This window comes from Arvicanthis niloticus, chromosome 22 (genome assembly GCF_011762505.2).
Source record: "Arvicanthis niloticus isolate mArvNil1 chromosome 22, mArvNil1.pat.X, whole genome shotgun sequence".
Classification (NCBI taxonomy): Eukaryota; Metazoa; Chordata; class Mammalia; order Rodentia; family Muridae; genus Arvicanthis; species Arvicanthis niloticus.
In genome coordinates, this window is record NC_133429.1 from 50,878,416 (window position 1) to 50,899,277 (window position 20,862).

Genomic DNA, 20,862 nt, shown 5'->3' on the forward strand with positions numbered 1-20,862 from the left:
AGACTACCTCTCTAGCATGCCAAGCTACACTTGAGGAGACTGTCCATCTCCACTGCTGCAAACGCTTGTCCTGAGATGTTTTCTGTTGGGCTTTCATCTGACACATGCACCAAAAGGCAAGGCAACTGATGGGGACCAGGCACATAGCAACCTCCCTGATTCCCACCTACTCCTTGATGTAGGACATTGCTTGAAGTGTCCAGCTGGTCAATCTGGAGGCCAGGGAGGCATCCACTCTGGTCAAGTTAATGTGAACAATGGACTGTCATAATTCTCTCGATCAATTTCCTGTCAGAAACTGAGAAAAGCTTTTGGAAAGATTACTAGCATGGCTTATAAAAACTAGCATTGCTCCTTATCATTGGTATCATCCACATCAGCAGAAGAGTCTTCCTTAGCATCTCCATTCCTGTCTTCTTGCTTTATAACCCTAGTAAGTCTTTCTGGAACCCAAATTGGCTGATGTTGATCCTGAGGAAACACACAAACAGACCCTCTCGCCCACTCCAATACTGGGTCAGGGCCACTCCATTTTCCTGTCAATATGTTTTTCCACATTACCATGCCTTTATGGGTAGCATCAGGATCAACATGGCGATCAGCTGCAGACCATCCCTGCTTATCCAGAGTCAAAAAATTTAGGGTAAAGAAGGTTATAGCTACTCTCTCTCTAGGCTTGCAGCTGGAGGCTATTCCCCCTCTTTGTTTAAGAAGACATTCCATTAGGGTGCGGTGTGCCCATTCAGCAAATCCCTGACCCTGAGGATTATAAGGCAAACCATGGTTAAGGTGAACTCCCATGGTCTTACAAAAGGACACAAAGGAAGTAGAGGTGTATGCTGATCCATTATCTGTCTTTAAACATTTAGGCATGCCCCAGGCTCCCCAGGCTTCAAAACAATGAGCAATGACATGGCAAGCCTTCTCCCCAGAATGCAGGGAGGCAAACATAATCCCAGAAGAAGTGTCTATAGATACATGAATATATTTTAATCTTCCAAACTCAGGGAAATGGGTGACATCCATTTGCAATAAATGTAGGGGGCGTAGTCCTCGGGGATTAACCCTGATTCCCATCTGGGGTAACAATGGGGCACAAGCTTGACAAGCTTTCACTATGTCTCTAGCATCAGCACGAGGAATGCCAAAGCGAGATGATAGGGTTTTAGAATTTACATGAAACTGGCTATGAAATTGTCTTGCTAACTCCAGGTAATCATAGAGCACAAAATTTGCAACATCAAAACAGGTCTTTGAAGCTTTATCAACAATATCATTTCCTTCAGTCAATGGACCAGGTAAACTAGTATGGGCACAAATACGTTGAATAAAAAAGGGTTGTTCCATATCTAGGTTGGGTATTGGGTTACGCTTCCGATTGAGCATTACCAAACTTATAAATCCTTTGATTAACATTTTAAAAAAATTGTATAAAAGCAAAAAGGAAAGGGGGGCATGGGACAGGGGTTTTCTAGGGAGGGGAAATGGGGAAAGTGGATGGCATCTTAAATGTAAATTAAAAAAAAAAAAGGGTTGTTCCCTATTCCAAATAAGAAATTGCAATTGGGTAAGTAACTCTCCTATGGTGGACTTTAGGTTTATTTTACCTACAATTTCCAATTGTTTAATAGCATTTACTACATATTGACTATTAGATATCAAATTAAAGAATGAGAAAATCGTTCAAAAACCTTTATCACAATCTGTAATTCTATAACTTGGGGGATGCTGGAGGAAATTGGATGGTTACAGGCAACGATCCTGCAACCAAAAACGCTCCACATCCTGTCTTAGAACCATCTGTAAAAATAGTAGGGCAATTTAACAAACGTTTTCTATGGGTGATCCATGGAAAGACCACAGGATGAGCATTAATCAATTGTAATATAGGGTCCTTTGGGAAATGATTATCCATTGTTCCATTAAAAGTACATCTCAAAATTGCCCAATCATCCACAGTGGCTGTCAATACTTCAAGTTGAGTGGCTATATATGGTACAATTAGGCTTGTAGGTTGGATGCCAAAGTGTTGAACACTCTGACAAATTCCCAGCATGGCTAATTGGGCTACTGCAGTTGGATAATGAGTGAGTGTCTGAGCAGGAGAAATTTTCAGATGCACCCAAAGTAAAGGGGCCCCTTGCCATAATACTTCTGTAAGCTGACATTCAATTGGCAATATGCATAATGTAATATCCTGGGATTCATCTCTATGCCTCAAGGCTGCATCTTGTATGCCCTTTTCCACTAATGTTAATGCCATTCTAGCTTCATTAGTTAAATGTCTAGGGGACTTGATGTCCGAATCACCTGGTAAAATATCATATAATGGCTGTAATTGTTTATTAGACAATGAGAGATAGGGTCTAAGCCACTGTATATCTCCCAACAATCTTGGAAAATCATTCAAGGTATGCAAATTATCTGTGCGAATCTGAATTTTTTGAGGAATTACTTGTCCTAAAGATATTTTTGTTCCTAAATAATTAACAACAGAGCCCTTTTGTACCTTCTCAGGAGCTATCACTAACTGCTTCTTTCTTAAACTTAACACAACAGCTCTATAGGCTTCATTAAGCATCTGCTCGGTAGGGCAGCAACAAGAATATCATCCATATAATGATAACATTTGATTTTCAAAAAATTCTGTCTGATTTCTTTCAAGGCAGCATCAACATACAGTTGACACATAAGTGGGACTGTTGACCATGCCTTGTGGCAATACAACCCATTCATATCGCTGATCTGGCTCTGCATGATTCATGGAAGGGACTGTAAAAGCAAACCTAGCCGTATCCTTTTGATGCAATGGGATTGAAAAGAAACAATCTTTAATATTTAAAACTACAATAGGCCAATTTTTGGGTAATGCGGAGGGTAAAGGCAGACCTTGTTGTACCAGTCCCATTAAAATCATTTGTTTATTAATTTCTCTTAAATCATGTAGAAGCCTCCATTTCCCAGATTTTTTCTTTATCACAAAAATGGGTATATTCCAAGGTGATGTAGCTGGCTGCAGATGACCTAACAATAATTGTTCTTTTACCAGCTCTTGTACAGCTTGTAATTTTTCTGAGGGGAGTGGCCACTGAGGAACCCACATGGGTTCCTCAGATCTCCATGACATTGGAAGAACATCCTCAGTGGCCACTATGAAAAACCCACTCCACTTCTATCTTGCTTCTGTTTTACAGGCATGGGAGACGTTTGTCCCTGCAATCTTTTCCCCAGTCCTTTTCCTGGAATGTAACCCATGCCAGACATTATGTGACGAGATTGTGGGCTATATTCCTTCTCATTAGTTAACACATAGCCCATTTCTTTCAGGTGATCCCTTCCTCATAAAGAAACAGGAAGCCCCATAACATAAGGCTGAAAAACTCCAGAATGTCTTTCATCATCTCTCCAGTGTAACAATCAAGAGCTCATCTCAGGCTCCTTGGCGTTTCCTAATCCCCTTAACATCTGATTTGAGTTTTGTTTAGGCCACTCCTTGGGCCAATCCTTAATACTGATTATGCTGCGATCAGCGCCAGTATCCAAAAGGCCAGAAATTGATTTTTCTTCTATAAATAATTTTATTAAGGGCCGAGAATCAAGATTCAGGGAACAAAATATGGAATTGGTTCCAGTAGAGCCAAAACCTTTGGGTCCTCGCTCAACATTCTTTGCAGGAAATCGATCATGGCAACTGGGTAATAGTAACATTTGTGTTATTCTATCTCCAGGAGAAATGGCGGACACTCCTCTAGGGGAGGACACCATAATTTTTACTATTCCTGTATAGTCTGGATCAATCACCCCAGGATGAATTATTAAGCCTTGCAAAGTGATGGAGCTCCTTCCTATAATCAAACCCACTGTGCTGAATGGTAATGGTCCCTGAAAATCTGTGTCAACCAATTGAGGGCCCATTTGAGGTGTTAATATGAGTCTGGAGGTGGAACAGAGGATAAGTCCTGCACTTCCCACTGTGGCTCGCCATGGTGACCCCATTGCATTGGAGGCCTCAGGCTTGGCCAACTCTCGGCTACTGCCCCATATATTTGAGGGTCCTGAGGTCGGGGGCCCCATGGCAAGTTTTTTGGCCTGACTCCTCTATATCCAGCATTGATAGACTGTCCATTGATATCCTTTACAGATCTGCATTCATTCGTCCAGTGGTTCCCTTTTTTACATTTAGGGCAAAGACCAGGCACCCTTGCTCTGGGGCCATCCGGGACTTGAAATTGGGGACACTGTCATTTTACATGTCCTGGTTGACCGCATTTAAAACATTTTCCACTTTTAGGGTTGTTTTGACTTTGGGTCATCTGCATAACAGCGGCTGCCAACCGGGCATTAGAAAGAGGTCCCCCTAGCTCTCTACAAATTTTTATCCACACCTCTAACCCTTTGCTCTTATAAGGATTAATAGCCTGTCTACATTCTTTGGTACATTGTTCAAAAATCGGTTGCTTTAATAGTGGCATGGCTGCATCAGGATCCCCAAAAATTCTTCCCCTGCCTCCACCATTCTAGCCATGAAGTTGGCAAATGGCTCTGCAAATGAGCCCCAAACAATCTTGGTTAGGTTTCCTGACACCTCACCTCTATTGGGAAGAGATTTCCATGCTCTAGTCCCTATATAATTGATTTGCTCATATACGTGCAAAGGGTAATTTGTTTGTTGATTTGCAAATCTGCTTTGGCCCAACAACATGGTCTGCTGGCCATTAGTGGCATTTACAGCAGCCTGCACCGCTGAGAACTCTATAAAGTAGGCCTTCTAATCTAAGTATTGGCCAGGAGATAATCAAGCTCTAGCCAAATTCTGCCAATCACTGGGTGCCATGCAATATCTATGGAGGGACTTCAGTTGAGAAACCACAAAAGCGGCACTAATGCCGTATGCTCTGACCCCCTCAGCCAGTCTTTGGATAACCTTCCAATCAAGAGGCTCATGGTGCCGATTGCCTTGGGCATCTTGAAATACTGGGAAACACTGAGCCCGTAGTTCCCTCCAGACTTCAGGGCAAAAACTCTGTCCTGATTCTCCAGTAGGAGTGTACAAAGGTGGCCGAGATGGCCCGGTGCAGAGGGTTCTATACCTTCCTCTAGGTCTTGCGCCAGTCTCTCTAACTCGGCTTCGGAAACCTCTTCTTCCTCAAAACTTTTTGTTCTCAGACTTTTGAGATCACTCCTCTTTCAGTTGCTCCAGCGCATCGCTACCCTTCTCTAACTCTGCCATCCCTCGTTCCTCGGCCATCTTAAGGTCCTTTTCCAAAACCGAAACCTTATCCATGGCCTGTAAGAACTTTTCCTTTCGCTTTTAACTCATCCCCAAACTGGGAACTTATACTTTCACTTTCAACTCGTCCCAAAACCAGGAACTTATATTGTCTCCTATCCGAGAACTTAACTTGTCCCACTTGCCTGGGAACTTTTTAGTCTCTGAACCAAGAGCTTTCTTTTGTCCCACTTACCTGGGAACTTACCAGCTAGCTGCCCTGACTGCTCTGAGTTCTGAACTCCCCATATGGGACACCACTTGTCACTTCTCTATCTGACCAGCAGACAGGAATGATGCAACTCGGAGTTCTTCTCAACGCAGTTTATTCAGGATCCTTAATCATCCTCTCTCTCTCAAAACCCGTCTCTTCTCTGTCTCTGGAAGCCCTTCTCTTCTCTCTCTCTGGAAGCCCTTCTGCCTCAGTCCCTTAACTGCCATCCTTTTATACCCCTGCCTGTCCCAATCAGCACCTGCCACGTGGGCATGCCTCATTGGTGCACCTCAAACAGCCTGATTCTGTGTGGCAGCGAGTCTGTGCAGTAGTTCTGTGGTTGTGGCTCTGTTAGGGAAAGGCAGGCAGCGCTCAAACCGCCAAGAAGTGGCACTCAAGCACACCTGCTCCTCACATTCCCCATTCACATCAACACTGAGAAAAGCTAAAGCAGAGTCTTGAGTCCACTGGACCAATGGCCCTGTAAACCTTCATTGACAGATAGAAAGGGGATGTATATATGAAACTGGGTGATGGTGGCATGTTCTCTCCTAAGGATGATGGGTGAGGTTGGCAATATTGCACAGGAAGGGTTCCCATGTGAACACCCCCTCATACTCCTCCCTTTGCCAACAACATGCACAGTTGAACACCATAAGGAGAGAGGTTCTGTAGAGCTCAAATCTGGGTGAACCAATGGCCATATGTACTTTTGGGGAGAGAGTGAGGGGACTGAAATGTGAGTCTGAGGGCTGAGACAGCCTTGCCCTCAAAGTTCCCTGTGTAAGTCAGGAGGAAACTATAACAAGGATCCCACCCTGTTTTCCCTAATAAAAGCTACTGAACCAGCTAGACCATTGAAGAGGAAATTGAACCGTAGTTGTGCAGTTGTTTGGGAATTACACTTCCAAAGAGGGTTGGATCAAATGCCACTGGAACAACATGTAATCCAGATTTACTTTTACAGATTTGAACTAGAACTGCAAACTGTGTCTTCCCTACAAATGCAGACTCTACAGGAAAAACCACGCAGAGAGTGTTTAGAACCCATTCCATCAAGGCAAAAAATACCGATTGATATGACTGAAAATAAAAATCTCTCGGAATTCCATTATAGTTTACACTCTGTCTATTGTTAATTAATTTATTGTTGCAAACTATTTTGATAAGATTTAAATTAAATAGAATTTTATAATTTCCCTCTTTTCTTTCTTCTTCTAGCCCATCCCAGATACCTTCATTTGAACCTCTCCCATGTCCTGCTCAAGTAGATAGCTTCTTTTCCTTGATTAGTTTTATATATGTATAGATGTATGTGTACACACACACACACACACACACACAATCTTCTGAGTCTGTTTTTGTTGTTTGTGTGTATATGGTTTAAGGGCTGATGACTCTACAATGGACAAAGAATAAGAGAGTTCAACCCTTGAAAGGGTTAATTTTTCTCTCAGCAGTCGTTAGTGGTTCCCAGTTCTTTATCTATCGGTAGAATCCCATGAAAATTCTATAGGACACCATGAAATGATCAACATTATCACTTGTGGGAATAAAAGGAGATGAACATGTTAAAAGCATGAAAAATGTACTTGATGAAATCATAGCAGAAACCTTTGTAAAAGGGCAATCCTATAGGTTCAGGAAGCATTTAAACACTAAATAGACAAGATCAGATAAGAACCTCACATCATATTATAGTCAAAACCTTGAATGTAGAGACTGAACAAAAAATAATGAAAGCTACAAAGAATAAATCACACATAAAGGCAAACACATCAGAATTACATAAAATTTCTGTAATAGAAATTTGAAATAAATTTGAAATTTTTAAATAAATTAGAAATTTGAAATAAAATAGAAACCAAAAAAGGCAGAATACAGAGAAATGTATTCTATTACTGAAGGCAATACATGCCAATCGAGATTACTACATCCAGCAAAACTACCAGTTATAATTAAAAGAGAAACAAATACTTTCCTTGATAAAAATAAGCAGAAGAAATTCCTTGCCTCTTTAATTAAGATTAAAGAGGAGACTTGAAGAAATCCTTGAGGCTGGAAAGAAACATGAACACATCCAGGATCCTTCATAAAGAAGAAGCCACACTGAAATAGCAGCTATAGACACAAACACTCCAAAATCAACACAATGACAATAGTAAATACCTTTGTATTACAATCTTAAGTTTAATGGACTAAATTTTCCAAAATAAATAAATAAATAAATAAATAAATAAACAGAGTTGTCAATGATAGTTTTTGCTTTGTCTTTCTATATTTTACTTCGTCATGATTTGTTGTCTTCTAGAAGTATATTTTTTTATAATATAAGTCTAAAAGTGAGTGGTTCTGGAAGGAAAGGAAGTGGGGAGGAACTGGGAGGAATAGAGAAAAAATCTATTTTCAATTAAAGAAAAAAATATAAAAAATAAAGGAAAACAGTAAGGTTGCAGGAAGATAATGAATAAGTGTTCTGTCCTACTTCCCAAAAGCCTATAGCTAATAACATTGATTTAAAAAGTTTTATTCAGAGTTTTGAGACTGGTTCTTACAATGTACCCTGAAGTGACCTCAAACTCTTGATCTTGCTATTTTAGTCTTTTGAGAGGGTTGGGGACTTCAGGGATGTACCACCATGCCTTGTTTATATTATTGTATTTCATATGGAAACATTTATGATATCCTAGATGATTTTACTAGATAGAAAATAAAGAGAAAATTTGAGATTATAGGCATGCTAAATTGCTTAACTCTTGCACCTATTCCCCCATGTATGTAAAAGCATCTTGTTGTTTCTTTAAATATTCATTTTAAAACAAATAGAAATAACACAAAATAGAGGCTTGCAAACAGATAATAAATTGAGCTCAATTTTTATTTACAGTCTTAGACAATGTAAAGTGCAGAAAACCTTTACATTAGAATGAACAATGAACATCCATCATTGGTTTCAAATGCTTTGGTATGTTTCATCTATGTTTGCTGAAAACATTTTTCCTTTAGTTTTCTGTCATAAATAGTGACTCAGGTACATTTGAAAACACACACACACACACACACACACACACACACACACACACACACACACACATTCGAGAATCTCGTACCTCAAGATAATAGAAAGTCCAGTCACTATTAATACTCAAAGTAGCAAGAGCTTGGAAGTTTCTTCCTTTGGGGTTGACAGTCCATTATAGTGGCGACCTGCAGTTTAAGAACTGTGAGATTGGAACAAAGATACTTTGGACAAACTGTAGTGAACACTCTGTGTCTTTACCATGTATGAAAATGGCAATATTATGTGTAGTTTTGCATATTTCTTTCAGACATTTCCTTATGTTTTTAGCATTCACATATTCATTTTACTTTATTGTTTTGCTTCTTTCTTGGCATGTGTTGGTCACATCACTGGCATGTTGTGTAATTCAATATATGTATATACAGGTGGCAGATTGCAGTTAAAAGATGTCTCAGAATAGTTGGGCACAGTGGCCATGCCTCTAATTTCAGCACTCAGGTGGCAGAGATAGGCAGATTCTGTAAGTCTGAGGCCAGCTTTAGGACACAGATAGAACTATATAGAGATTCTCTCATTTTCAGAAAAACTATTTTCAATTCATTCTTTTAAACTTCAAATGTTTTACTTTTTTGTTTTGAAAACATAACATTTAGGATTTTGATTGTTGCTAATTTGATACTCTTTAAGATATGAATATTTTTGAGAGCTTGTTTGGAGGTTCTAGCACATCTACTCCTATATGCTTGACTGAAGACAGATCCTCCTCTGCTTTGTCCTCTTTGATGGAGTGACTTGAGGAGGGACAAACTCACATGGAGTGGTGAGGAAGGAAGGGCCCACCCAACTAATGATCCAGACCAGCAGATCAACCTTGGCTGTGATCAATGGTATAACAGGTGTCTCAGTCAGACCACCCTTACATCCTGGGCAAGATCTAGGCCAGAGGTGAAGTGTGGAGAATTGGAAGGAGTCAAGGGAGGGAAAACTGTGGTTGAAATTTATTGCAAATAATGAGTAAACCAACAAAAAACATTTTATCTCAAAATAAATTTAATACATTTTTAAAGAGCATAGTGATTATTTTTAGTGTTTTTTATATCAAAAGGCTTATTTTATTTCATATTAATTTTAAGCATGCATTAAAGCATAAAGGTGTGAATATTCATGAAGTATCACATGGTTTCTTGATACAAGAGAACACAGTGTAATAGCCAAATCAGAATACAAATTTTGTTTCTTCAAAAATTTATAATTTCTGTATGATAAAAACATTCAAAATGTATTTTCAGGCTTTCTGAATTATATAATATGCTATGGTCACCTATATAGCCACTATATTTGCAATATCCCACTGGAACTACTGAATTCCACCTACCTGTGATTTAATTAAATTTTCCTCACATTTCTCTTCCTCATTACCATCCTAGCTTCTGATAACACCAATCTAGTCTCAACCTCTCTAAGATCTTTTATAATCCACATACTTGCCTCTCTGTGCCTAACTTCTTTTAGCACAATTGTCTCTACCCTGCCTGTACTAAAAGTGATAGAATTTCATCTTATTTTATGGTCCAAAGTATTCCCTGCTATGCATGTGCAACATTTTGATTATCTTCTCACTGGCTTGATCCTGTTTTTCCTTTGTATCTCTGAGAGTACATGGTGTGGAGGAGTTGTGTTTTTTTGTTTGTTTTGTTTGGTTGTTTGGTTTGTGTCATCTACTCATTTTAGGACCTAAATAGTGCCTACCTTAAAGAGAATACACACTAATATCCATTAAATGAATTAGTGAATAAATCATTGAAAGTTTTAGATTAGAAGAAACAATGGTGGCTTACATTTTTTGCTGATGATGTAAAAATCTCTTGGCAAGCGCTTCTGTGTTGTTAATTTTACTTTATCATTTTTTGGTATTCTTAATTTTTGAGTGAAATAGGGGTTATGAATTTTGAAATCTATTAGTACACATGGACACATGTGATCCTACAAGAGGTCTGTGGGAGTAGGAATTTCAGTCAACCACAATGAGAAAGTGTGTTTAGGGAAAGTCAATCTGATCTAGAAGTTTGGGGAGATTACCATCCATGTTTATTGGGTTTCACCATCTTATTTCTTGGTAAATGCTATAATTCTTTTTATTGAGTCACAGAAGGCTTGCTTGACTTGCTTATTTCTAAGTGTGTAGATGAAGGGGTTTAGCATAGGGGCAATGGAAGTGGTAAGAACTGACACTCCTTTGTTGATGGCCACCTCATCCTTTGCTGAAGGCTTCATGTAGATGAAGATGCAGCTGCCATAGGTGATGGAAACCACAATCATGTGGGAAGAACAGGTAGAGAAGGCTTTTTTCTTTTGTTGGGCAGAAGGGAATCTAAGAACTGTCTTGATGATATTAACATAGGAGAGAACAACACACAACAGTGTTATAATGAGTGTCAGTACAGCGCAGATGAGAACTGTCTGCTCCATGAACCAAGTGTCTGAACAAGAGATTTTAAGGAGAGGAGAAGCATCACAGATAAAATGATCAATGATATTGGAGCCACAGAACTCCAGATTCAGGCCGAGGCTAAGTGGGGGGATTAAAATAAACAAACCAGCTACCCAAGAACAAAACACAAGTCTTCTGCAGACTGTGGTACTCATGATAGTCAAATAGTGAAGTGGCCTACAGATGGCCACATAGCGGTCATAGGACATGGCAGCTAGAAGGAAAAATTCAGTTATGCCAAAGAGGTCAGTAAAAAATACTTGAGCGGCACAGGCATTATAGGTAATCCTTTTGTCACCTGTTGCTATGTTATACAGGTATCTGGGGATGCTTGCAGATGTGAACGAGACCTCTAAGAAAGCAAAGTTCTTAAGGAAATAGTACATGGCTGTTTGAAGGTGAGGATCCACTAAGGTGAGGGAGATGATGACAAGGTTTCCAGTTATGCTTAGTGAGTAGGTAAAGAAGAGAATGATAAAGACAAGAACCTGCAGTTGCTGGTCATCTGTCAGTCCCAGTAAGATGAAAGTTGTGACAGTGTGGTTCCTCATCACTGATTTCTGGTTTCTTTCAGTTCTGCATGGAACATTTGGAGAGTTATAGATATAGATTCAGTTTTAAATTTGCCAGATTTATGTTATTTATTATACTTTAAAAATTCATTAACCTTTAAATGTCTATTGTGTAAGGACTTCTAAGTCCCGTGGTTCTGTTATTTTGTGTGAAACAAGACTACATTTGGCTCAAGAATTATCAAAATTGGTTGTAATTTTCTGATATATTTTTCAAGTGTGTTGCTCTTTTGTGAAGTGCTGAAACAAGCCGGACAATGTGAGAGAACTATGCACATACAGTCACTTCTGGTCTGTGTTGGAACTCTGTAGTTGAAATATTTAATTTTGTTTAATGCAATTTGTGTTTTTACCCTGAAGAACTCCAGAATTAGCATTCATGAACATACAGTGCACGCACACATGTCAACTCAGTTATGTGTACCACATACCTACAAAACACACACACACACACACACACACTTCTGTAGTTGCTCCCATGATACTGTCTCCTTATTAGATTTCTCTGTCGCTTAGTGGTCTCTTAACAATTCAGTGTGGTACATAGCAGAGAAAACTTTAAAGCACGATAAAATTATGCAGAGAACACACATTCTCTTAAAAATTAATTTGAAAAATAAATTTCAAAGGTGTTGTCTGTGATGACTTTCTACCTCATCAAATCACATTTTAATATACTTTTCCTATGTAGATGAGTCTTAACTTCAATATAAAAAACATGGAATAAAATAATAAGGAACATGACTAATCTAAGAGAAAATATTGTGACACTGTAGCAGACATTTGCATAAGTAAATGGCATTCATTAATTTAGAAGGAACATTTGCATATCCAGTTAGAAACAATGGCTTTTCTACAAACTATGAGGGTGTGAGAGTTAATTTGATTTTTATGTTTTTTTTTTTTTTAGACAAAATTGTCAAAATTGGTGTTTTTTTAAATCCTTCTTCACTTAAAAAAAATTACGGTATTTTCATTAGTTCCTATGTTTTAAATGATAATTATTCAGGTGATTATCATTATGCCCATATTTTAATTTAGCCATTGATGTTTTGATTTTCATTTGTGGCCTGACAGTAATTTGCATATATCTTAGATACAATACATCCCAGTAGCATGCTCTTTTTCAATGAAGGTAATATGTTACAATATGGACCACATCCCCAGTGACAGATGTTTTAGCCCCTGATTCCAACAGAACAAGAGTGCTCTGTTCCCATCTTACCTGGTTGATTTTCATTTCTCCAACTCTAGCTAAAAATCTTCCAGAGAGTTTCCTGCATGTTTGACAATTGTGGCACTAGAAACTCCCGTCTCTGCAACCCTAAGAAACATTGCCTGTTATCAATACAGAAAGACGAATACTCATTTAGGAATCAAATATTAGAATGTGGACTCCCTTTTTTATTATACAAGTTGACAACACCCAGACAATACCACAAACAACTGGTGTCTAACAAGGGCTTCTAAATGTATTGATCTATTGCATGTTTTCCAATCAGATATACACAAAAATATTTCCCTTTCCATTTGGTCCTCTAATAGAAAGCATTTTCATACTGACTTTATTTACATTTTGTATGAAGTTGAACTGATGGTTAAGTATATTTTTTGGTTAAAACTGTTTTCAGACATGATCTTAATATCTACAATCCAGGATGACTTCTAACCCCCAATCCTCCAGTCTCAGTCTGCTGTTGGGATTACCCCATGCTTCACTACAAATGACTACTTTGGTTCTTAAAGAGACCAACATTTTGCTCTGTTTATCTTTACAGGTCACAACAGAGGAATTACCTTATTTTTCTTAGATGCTTTAAAAAATTCTTTCTTCCTACTCTACCTCTAGTCTCAGTGGTGACAGTGATTATGCCACTGAGTAAAAGATTAGCATTGTCACTGTTAGCCCTTAATAGTTAGTGCTATTGATGTAGCTAGCTGATTTCTGTTTATTCTATTTTGAAAATGAAATGAGGAGAGAGATTTTTAATGAAGTAATTCATTGTTCATCAATTTGGGGGTATTAACCTAGTTATATGCAAGATATGATGATTATGATGATGATTTAATTTGAGGTTCACAATCAAGGTGATAAATTTCTCAATAGCCATCAAAATGTAACATTTATTTATTCTGTGAACCATTCAAGTGCTGAGAATATAGGCATGTGTCATCAGCTGAGTTTAACACTTAAATGCTAACATATTGTTATATGTAAAAATCTCCCAAGATTACATAAAAAGAAACTATGTTATATAAATGAAGAGGATGCTTTATAAAATATAGAAATTATCATTTATATTTATTTCCCATTTTAAGAGTTATTTTTATCCCAGGGTATAAAATACTGAGATCAAACAAAGTAAACGTAATAAAGACAAGAAAATCGATTGTGTTTACCATTGTGACCTCCAATGATAGACTTTATTGGTCATTGAAGTTTGAAGTCTTAAAATTCCTTAATAAAAATGATAATTGAAATGGAAATTCTCATATCAACTCCTAGTCACCTGTGCCACTGTCAAGCTTGTGTCCACTTGAGTATGCATAGAAACCTTGGTAGAATCTATCTTTATCCAGTTTCTTGGACTTCCCTATTATACTGCTTTAGCCTTCTTCCTGTAAAAACAAACCAATCAGCCACTGATATGAATGCCGCAGGAGCCACAGGATGTGAGGCATCGTTTCCACTTGTGACACTTGTTATTCTGACTTATCAGAGTGATGAGAATCTGCTTCTTCCAGCTTAACATTGGCCTATTTGGTGAAAATGCAACTAACTAACTAAACATAATCCCTGGTGATATAGACTCACTAATAAATCTTCTGAGTAGCCTAATTTCAGGTTTAAGAAAGTATGCTGCATTGTGCCTCTTTAGAGACAGTGTCTTTGGAGACAGAAGGCTACAGCATTAGATGGAGTTCATCAAGGCTGCAGAAGAGTCTGGTTATACACTAATCTACATGCTTAGACATAACACATAACACATAACACATAAGCTAAAATGGAACCTAAAAGGAGATCTAGAAAAAAACCACATTTCTTATCTAAAACTTGTCATGTGAATCATTTATTATATTTGAGAAATTTTAAATAGTTCAGAAAAATGGAGAAAATACATAAAAATCACATAATTTAATTGCTGCTTTTATTGTAGTGGTTTCTTCTACAGTTGTGTCAAAATGCTTATAAGTACTGCTCATGAAACACTGGAAGATTTCTGGGTAAAACAGCATTTAGCAGCCTCACCCATTTGATTGGATGAAAGAAAAGAGGCAGGATGGTTGAAATACAGCCATTTTTATTCCTTCAAGAAGTGGTAGTTCTAAGTGAATTTATCAATACCATATGAGATTTTTAATTTTTTTTTTTTTTTTTTTTTTTTTTTTTTTTTTTTTTTTTTTTTTTTTTTTTTGGGAAAACAGGTGGGAGAGGCTGTGGACAGAGCCTATCTGTCATCAGTGACTTGGAGTAGGTTAGACCAAACTACAGAAAATCTTTGCCTTAATAATTAGTTTGATGGCCAAGGACTAGACACATAATTGGTGGGCACACCTGGGAGTTGAAGTAAAACAGTAGGAACTGTGTGACACTGACTTATACGCTCTCTTCCCCATTCACACCAACACTGAGAAGAGCTAAAGCAGAGTCTTGAGTCCACTGGACCAATGGCCCTGTAAACCTTCACTGACAGATAGACAGGGGATATATGTATGTAACTGGGAGATGGTGGCATGCTCTCTACTAAGGATGATGGGTGAGGTTGGCAATATTGCACAGGAAGGGCTCCCAAGTCTCCCTACCTGCTATTCCCGACAACAACATGCACAGTTGAATACCATAAGGAGAAAGGTTCTGTAGAGCTCAAATCTGGGTGAACCAATGGCCATATGTACTTTTGGGGAGAGAGTGAGGGGACTGAAATGTGAGTCTGAGGGCTGAGACAGCCTTGCCCTCAAAGTTCCCTGTGTAAGTCAGGAGGAAACTATAACAAGGATCCCACCCTGTTTTCCCTAATAAAAGCTACTGAACCAGATAGACCATTGAAGAGGAAATTGAACTGTAGTTGTGCAGTTGTTTGGGAATTACACTTCCAAAGAGGGTTGGATCAAATGCCACTGGAACAACATGTAATCCAGATTTACTTTTACATATTTGAACTAGAATTGCAAATTGTGTCTTCCAAACCAATGTAGACTCTACAAGAAAAATCACACAGAGTGTTCAGAACCCATTCCATGAAGAAAAAAATAGCAATTGATGTGACTGAAAAAAAACTTACATAATTCCATTATAGTTTACACTCTGTCTATTGTTATTTTTCATGGTTGCAAACTATTTTGATAAGATTAAAATTGAAATAGAATTTTATAATTTCCTTCTTTCCGTTTTTTCTCTACCCTATCCCAGAAACCTTCATTTAAACCTCTCCTATGTCCTTCTCATGTGTATAGCTTCTTTTAGTTTGATTAGTTTTATATATGTATATATGTATGTGTACACACACCCACCTACCCATACCCCCCCCCCCCCACACTCAATCTTCTGAGTCTGTTTTTGTTGTTTGTGTGTATATGGTTTAAGGGCTGATGACTCTACAGTGGACAACCAATTAGAGAGTTCAACCTTTGAAGTGGTTAATTTTTATTTCAGAATTCATTAGTGGAAGTAACATATAAAGGCAGACCTATAAGAATTACACCAGACTTCTCACCAGAGACTATAAAAGCCAGAAGATCCTATACTGATATCATACAGACCCTAAAAGAACACAAATGCCAGCCCAGACTACTATACCCAGCAAAACTCTCAATCAATACTGATGGAGAAACCAAAATATTCCATGAAAAAACCAAATTTACACAATATCTTACCACAAATCCAGCACTTCAAAGGATAATTGGTTGAAAACTCCAACACAAGTAGAGAAACTACAACCTAGAAAAAGCAAGGAAGTAATCTTCCAACAACCCTGAAAGAAGATAGCTATACAAACATAACTCCACAGCCAGTAACAAAAATAACAGGAAACAACATTCATTTCTCCTTAATATCTCTTAATATCAATGGACTCAATTCTCCAATAAAAAGACATAGACTATCAGACTGGATACATTAACACAACCCAGCATTTTGCTGCATACAGGAAACGCACCTCTGTGAAAAAGACAGACATTACCTCAGAGTTAAAGGATGGAAAACAATCTTCCAAGCAAATGGTCCCAAGAAACAAGCGGGAGTAGCGATTCTAATGTCAAATAAAATCGATTTTCAACCAAAAGTAATAAAAAAAGATAAAGAAGGACACTTCATATTCATCAAAGGAAAAATGTACCAAGAGGAACTTGCAATTCTAAACATCTATGCCCCAAATGTAAGGGCACCCACATTCATAAAAGAAACTTTACTGAAGCTTAAAGCATGCATTATGCCTCACACAATAATAATGGGAGATTTCAACACCTCACTCTCAGCTATGAACAGATCATGGAAACAGAAACTAAACTGAGACACAATGAAACTAACAGAAGTTATGAACCAATTGGACTTAATTGACATCTATAGAACATTTCATCCTAAAGCAAAAGAATATACCTTTTTCTCAGCACCTCATTGTACCTTCTCCAAAATAGACCATATAATTGTCACAAAACAGGCTTCAACAGATACAAAAAGATTGAAATAATCCCTTGTACCCTATCAGATCATCATGGACTAAGACTCGTCTTTGACATGGACAAAAACAATGGAAAGCCCACATACACGTAGAAACTGAACAATGCTCTACTAAATGATGACTCGGTCAAGGAAGAAATAAAGAAAGAAATTACAGACTTTTTAGAATTTAATGAGAATGAGGATACATCATACCAAAACTTGTGGGACTCCATGAAAGCAGTACTAAGAGGAAAACTCATAGCTCTAAGTGCCCACAAAAAGAAACTGGAAAGAGCATACACTAACAACTTGACAGAACACTTGAAAGATCTAGAACAAAAAGAAGCTGATATACCCTAGAGGAGTAGACTGCAGGAAATAATCAAACTCAGGGCAGAAATCAACCAAGTAGAAACAGAAAGAACTATAAAAATATCAACAAAACCAGGAGCTGGTTCTTTGAGAATATCAACAAGATAGACAAACCCTTAGCCAGACTAACCAAAGGGTGCAGAGACAGTACTCAAATTAATGAAATCAGAACTGAAAAGGGAGACATAACAACAGAAACAGAGGAAATTAAAAAAATTGTCAGATCCTACTACAAAGGCCTATACTCAACAAAATTGGAAAATCTGGATGAAATGAACAATTTTCTAGACAGGTACCAAATACCAAAATTAAATCAGGAGCAGATAAACCATCTAAACAGTCCTATAAACCAAAAAGAAATAGAAGAAGTCATTAAAAGTCTCCCCACCAAAAAAAGTCCGGGGCCAGATGGTTTTAGTGCAATATTCTATCATACCTTCAAGGAAGACCTAATACCAATTCTCTTCAAGCTATTCCAATGAATAGAAACAGAAGGAACACTACCCAATTCATTCTATGAAGCTACCATTACGCTCATACCTAAACCACAGAAAGACCCAACAAAGAAAGAAAACTACAGACCTATTTCTCTTATGAATATTGATGCAAAAATACTCAATAAAATTCTTGCAAACTGAATCCAACAATGCATCGAAACAATTATCCATCACGATCAAGTAGGCTTTATCCCAGGAATGCAGGGATGGTTCAATATTTGGAAATCTATCAATGTAATCCACTACATAAATAAACTCAAAGAAAAAAACCCACATGATCATCTAACTAGATGCTGAGAAAGCATTTGACAAAATTCAACATCCCTTCATGTTAAAAGTCTTGGAAAGATCAGGAATTCAAGGCCCATACCTAAACATAGTAAAAGCAATATACAGCAAGCCAGTAGCCAACATCAAACTAAATGGAGAGAAACTTGAAGCAATCCCACTAAGTTCAGGGACTAGACAAGGCTGCCCACTCTCACCTTATCTGTTTAATATAGTACTGGAAGTCCTAGCTAGAGCAATTAGACAACAAAAGGAAGTCAAAGGGATACAAATAGGAAAGGAAGAAGTCAAAATTTCACTATTTGCAGATGATATGATAGTATACTTAAGTGACCCTAAAACTTCCACCAGAGAACTCCTAAACCTGATAAACAACTTTAGCAAAGTGGCTGGATATAAAATCAACTCAAACAAATCAGTAGCCTTCCTCTACTCAAAGGATAAACAGGCTGAGAAAAAAATTATGGAAATGACACCCTTCACATTAGTTACAAATAATATAAAATATCCTGGAGTGAATCTAACCAAGCAAGTGAAAGATCTGTGTGACAAGAACTTCAAGTCTCTGAAGAAAGAAATCGAAGAAGATCTCAGAAGATGGAAAGATCTCCCATGCTCCTGGATTGGCAGGATTAACTTAGTAAAAATGGCCATTCTGCCAAAAGCAATCTACAGATTCAATGCAATACCCATCAAAATTCCAAATCAATTCTTCATAGAGATAGAAAGAGCAATTTACAAATTCATTTGGAATAACAAAAAATCTAGGATAGCGAGAACTATTCTCAACAATAAAAGAACTTCTGGGGGAATCACCATCCCTGACCTCAAACTACAGAGTAGTTGTGAGAAAAACTGCATGGTATTGGTACAGAGACAGGCAGGAAGATTAATGGAATAGAGTTGAAGACCCAGAAATGAACCCGCATACCTATGGTCACTTGACAAGGAACCTAAAACCATCCAGTGGAAAAAGGTCAGCATTTTCAACAAGTGGTGCTGGCTCAACTGGATGTCAACATGTAGAAGAATGCAAATTAATCCATTCTTATCCCCTTGTACAAAGCTCAACTCCAAGTGGATAAAGGACCTTCACATAAAGCCAGATACACTGAAACTAATAGAAGAGAAGTTGGGGAAGACCCTCGAATACCTAGGCACAGGGGAAAAGTTCCTGAACAGAACACCAATGACTTATGCTCTAAGATCAAGAATTGACAAATGGGACATCATCAAATTGCAAAGCTTCTGTAAGGCAAAGGACACTGTCAATAAGACAAAACGGCAACCAACAGATTGGGAAAAGATCATTACCAATCCTAGATCTGATAGAGGGCTAATATATATACAAAGAACTATATATACAAAGAACTCAAGAAATTAGATGCCAAACAACAAAATAACGCCATTAAAAATGGGGTACAGAGCTAAACAAAGAATTCTCAACTGAGGAAACAAAAATGGCCGAGAAGCACCTTAAGAAATGCTCAACATCCTTAGTCATCAGGGAAATGCAAGTCAAAACAACCCTGAGATACTACCTCACACCAGTCAGAATGGCTAAGATCAAAAATTCAGGTGATAGTAGATGCTGGTGAGGATGTGGAGAAAGAGGAACACTCCTCCATTGCTGGTAGGGTTGCAAGCTGGTACAACCACTCTGGAAATCAGTCTGGCGGGTCCTCAGAAAATTGGACATAGCACTACCTGAGGACCCAGCTATACCACTCCTGGGCATATACCCAGAAGGTCCTCCAACATATAACAAGGACATATGCTCCACTATGTTCATAGCAGCCTTATTTATAATATCCAGAAGCTGGAAAGAACCCAGATTCCCTTCAACAGAGGAATGGATACAGAAAATGTGGTACATTTACACAATGGAATATTACTCAGCTATTAAAATTAATGAATTCGAGAAATTCTTAGGTAAATGGATGGAACTAGAAAATATCATCCTGAGTGAGGTAACCCAATCACAAAAAACACACATGGTCTTTACTCACTGATAAGAGGATATTAGCCCAAAAGTTTGAAACAACAAAGATTCAACTAACAGACCACATGAAGCTCATGAAGAAGGAAGAACAAGTATGGCTGCTTCAGTCCTTCTTAGAAGAAGTAACACAATACTTATGGGAGCAAATATGGAGACAAAGTGTGGGACGGAAACTGAAGGAGAGGTTGTATGGAGACCATTCCACCTGAGTATTCATGTATATACACCAAAAATAGACGATGATATGGATGACAGGAAATGAATGCTGACAGCAGCCTGATAAGGCTGTCTCCTTAGATGTCACCCAGAGTCTGACATACCCAGAGGTAGATACTCACAGCTAACCATTAATCTGATCAAGGGTTCCCAATGGAAAATTTAGAGAGAAGACTGAAGGAGCTAAAAGGATTGGTGGCCCCATGAGGAGAGCAACAATACCAACCAGCCAGAGCTCCCCAGGGTCTAAACCACCAGCT

The 20,862-nt window shown here is 38.1% G+C and overlaps 1 protein-coding gene across 2 annotated transcripts; it reads right to left on the minus strand.

The window, feature by feature from the left end:
* Positions 1-9,425: 9,425 nt before the first annotated feature.
* Positions 9,426-14,346, minus strand: LOC143435742 (olfactory receptor 6C2-like). 2 transcript variants are annotated; one of them, XM_076919196.1, is made up of 3 exons: positions 14,079-14,346; positions 12,794-12,906; positions 9,426-11,572 (listed from the first exon to the last, which is right to left on the minus strand). In XM_076919196.1, the coding sequence occupies exon 3, from the start codon at positions 11,545-11,547 to the stop codon at positions 10,612-10,614; it is 936 nt and encodes a 311-aa protein (XP_076775311.1). In that variant the 5' UTR covers positions 11,548-11,572; positions 12,794-12,906; positions 14,079-14,346; the 3' UTR covers positions 9,426-10,611. The 2 variants fall into 2 exon arrangements, with proteins under 2 accessions (XP_076775311.1, XP_076775310.1); XM_076919195.1 differs by having other exon boundaries at positions 13,969-14,346.
* Positions 14,347-20,862: the final 6,516 nt, after the last annotated feature.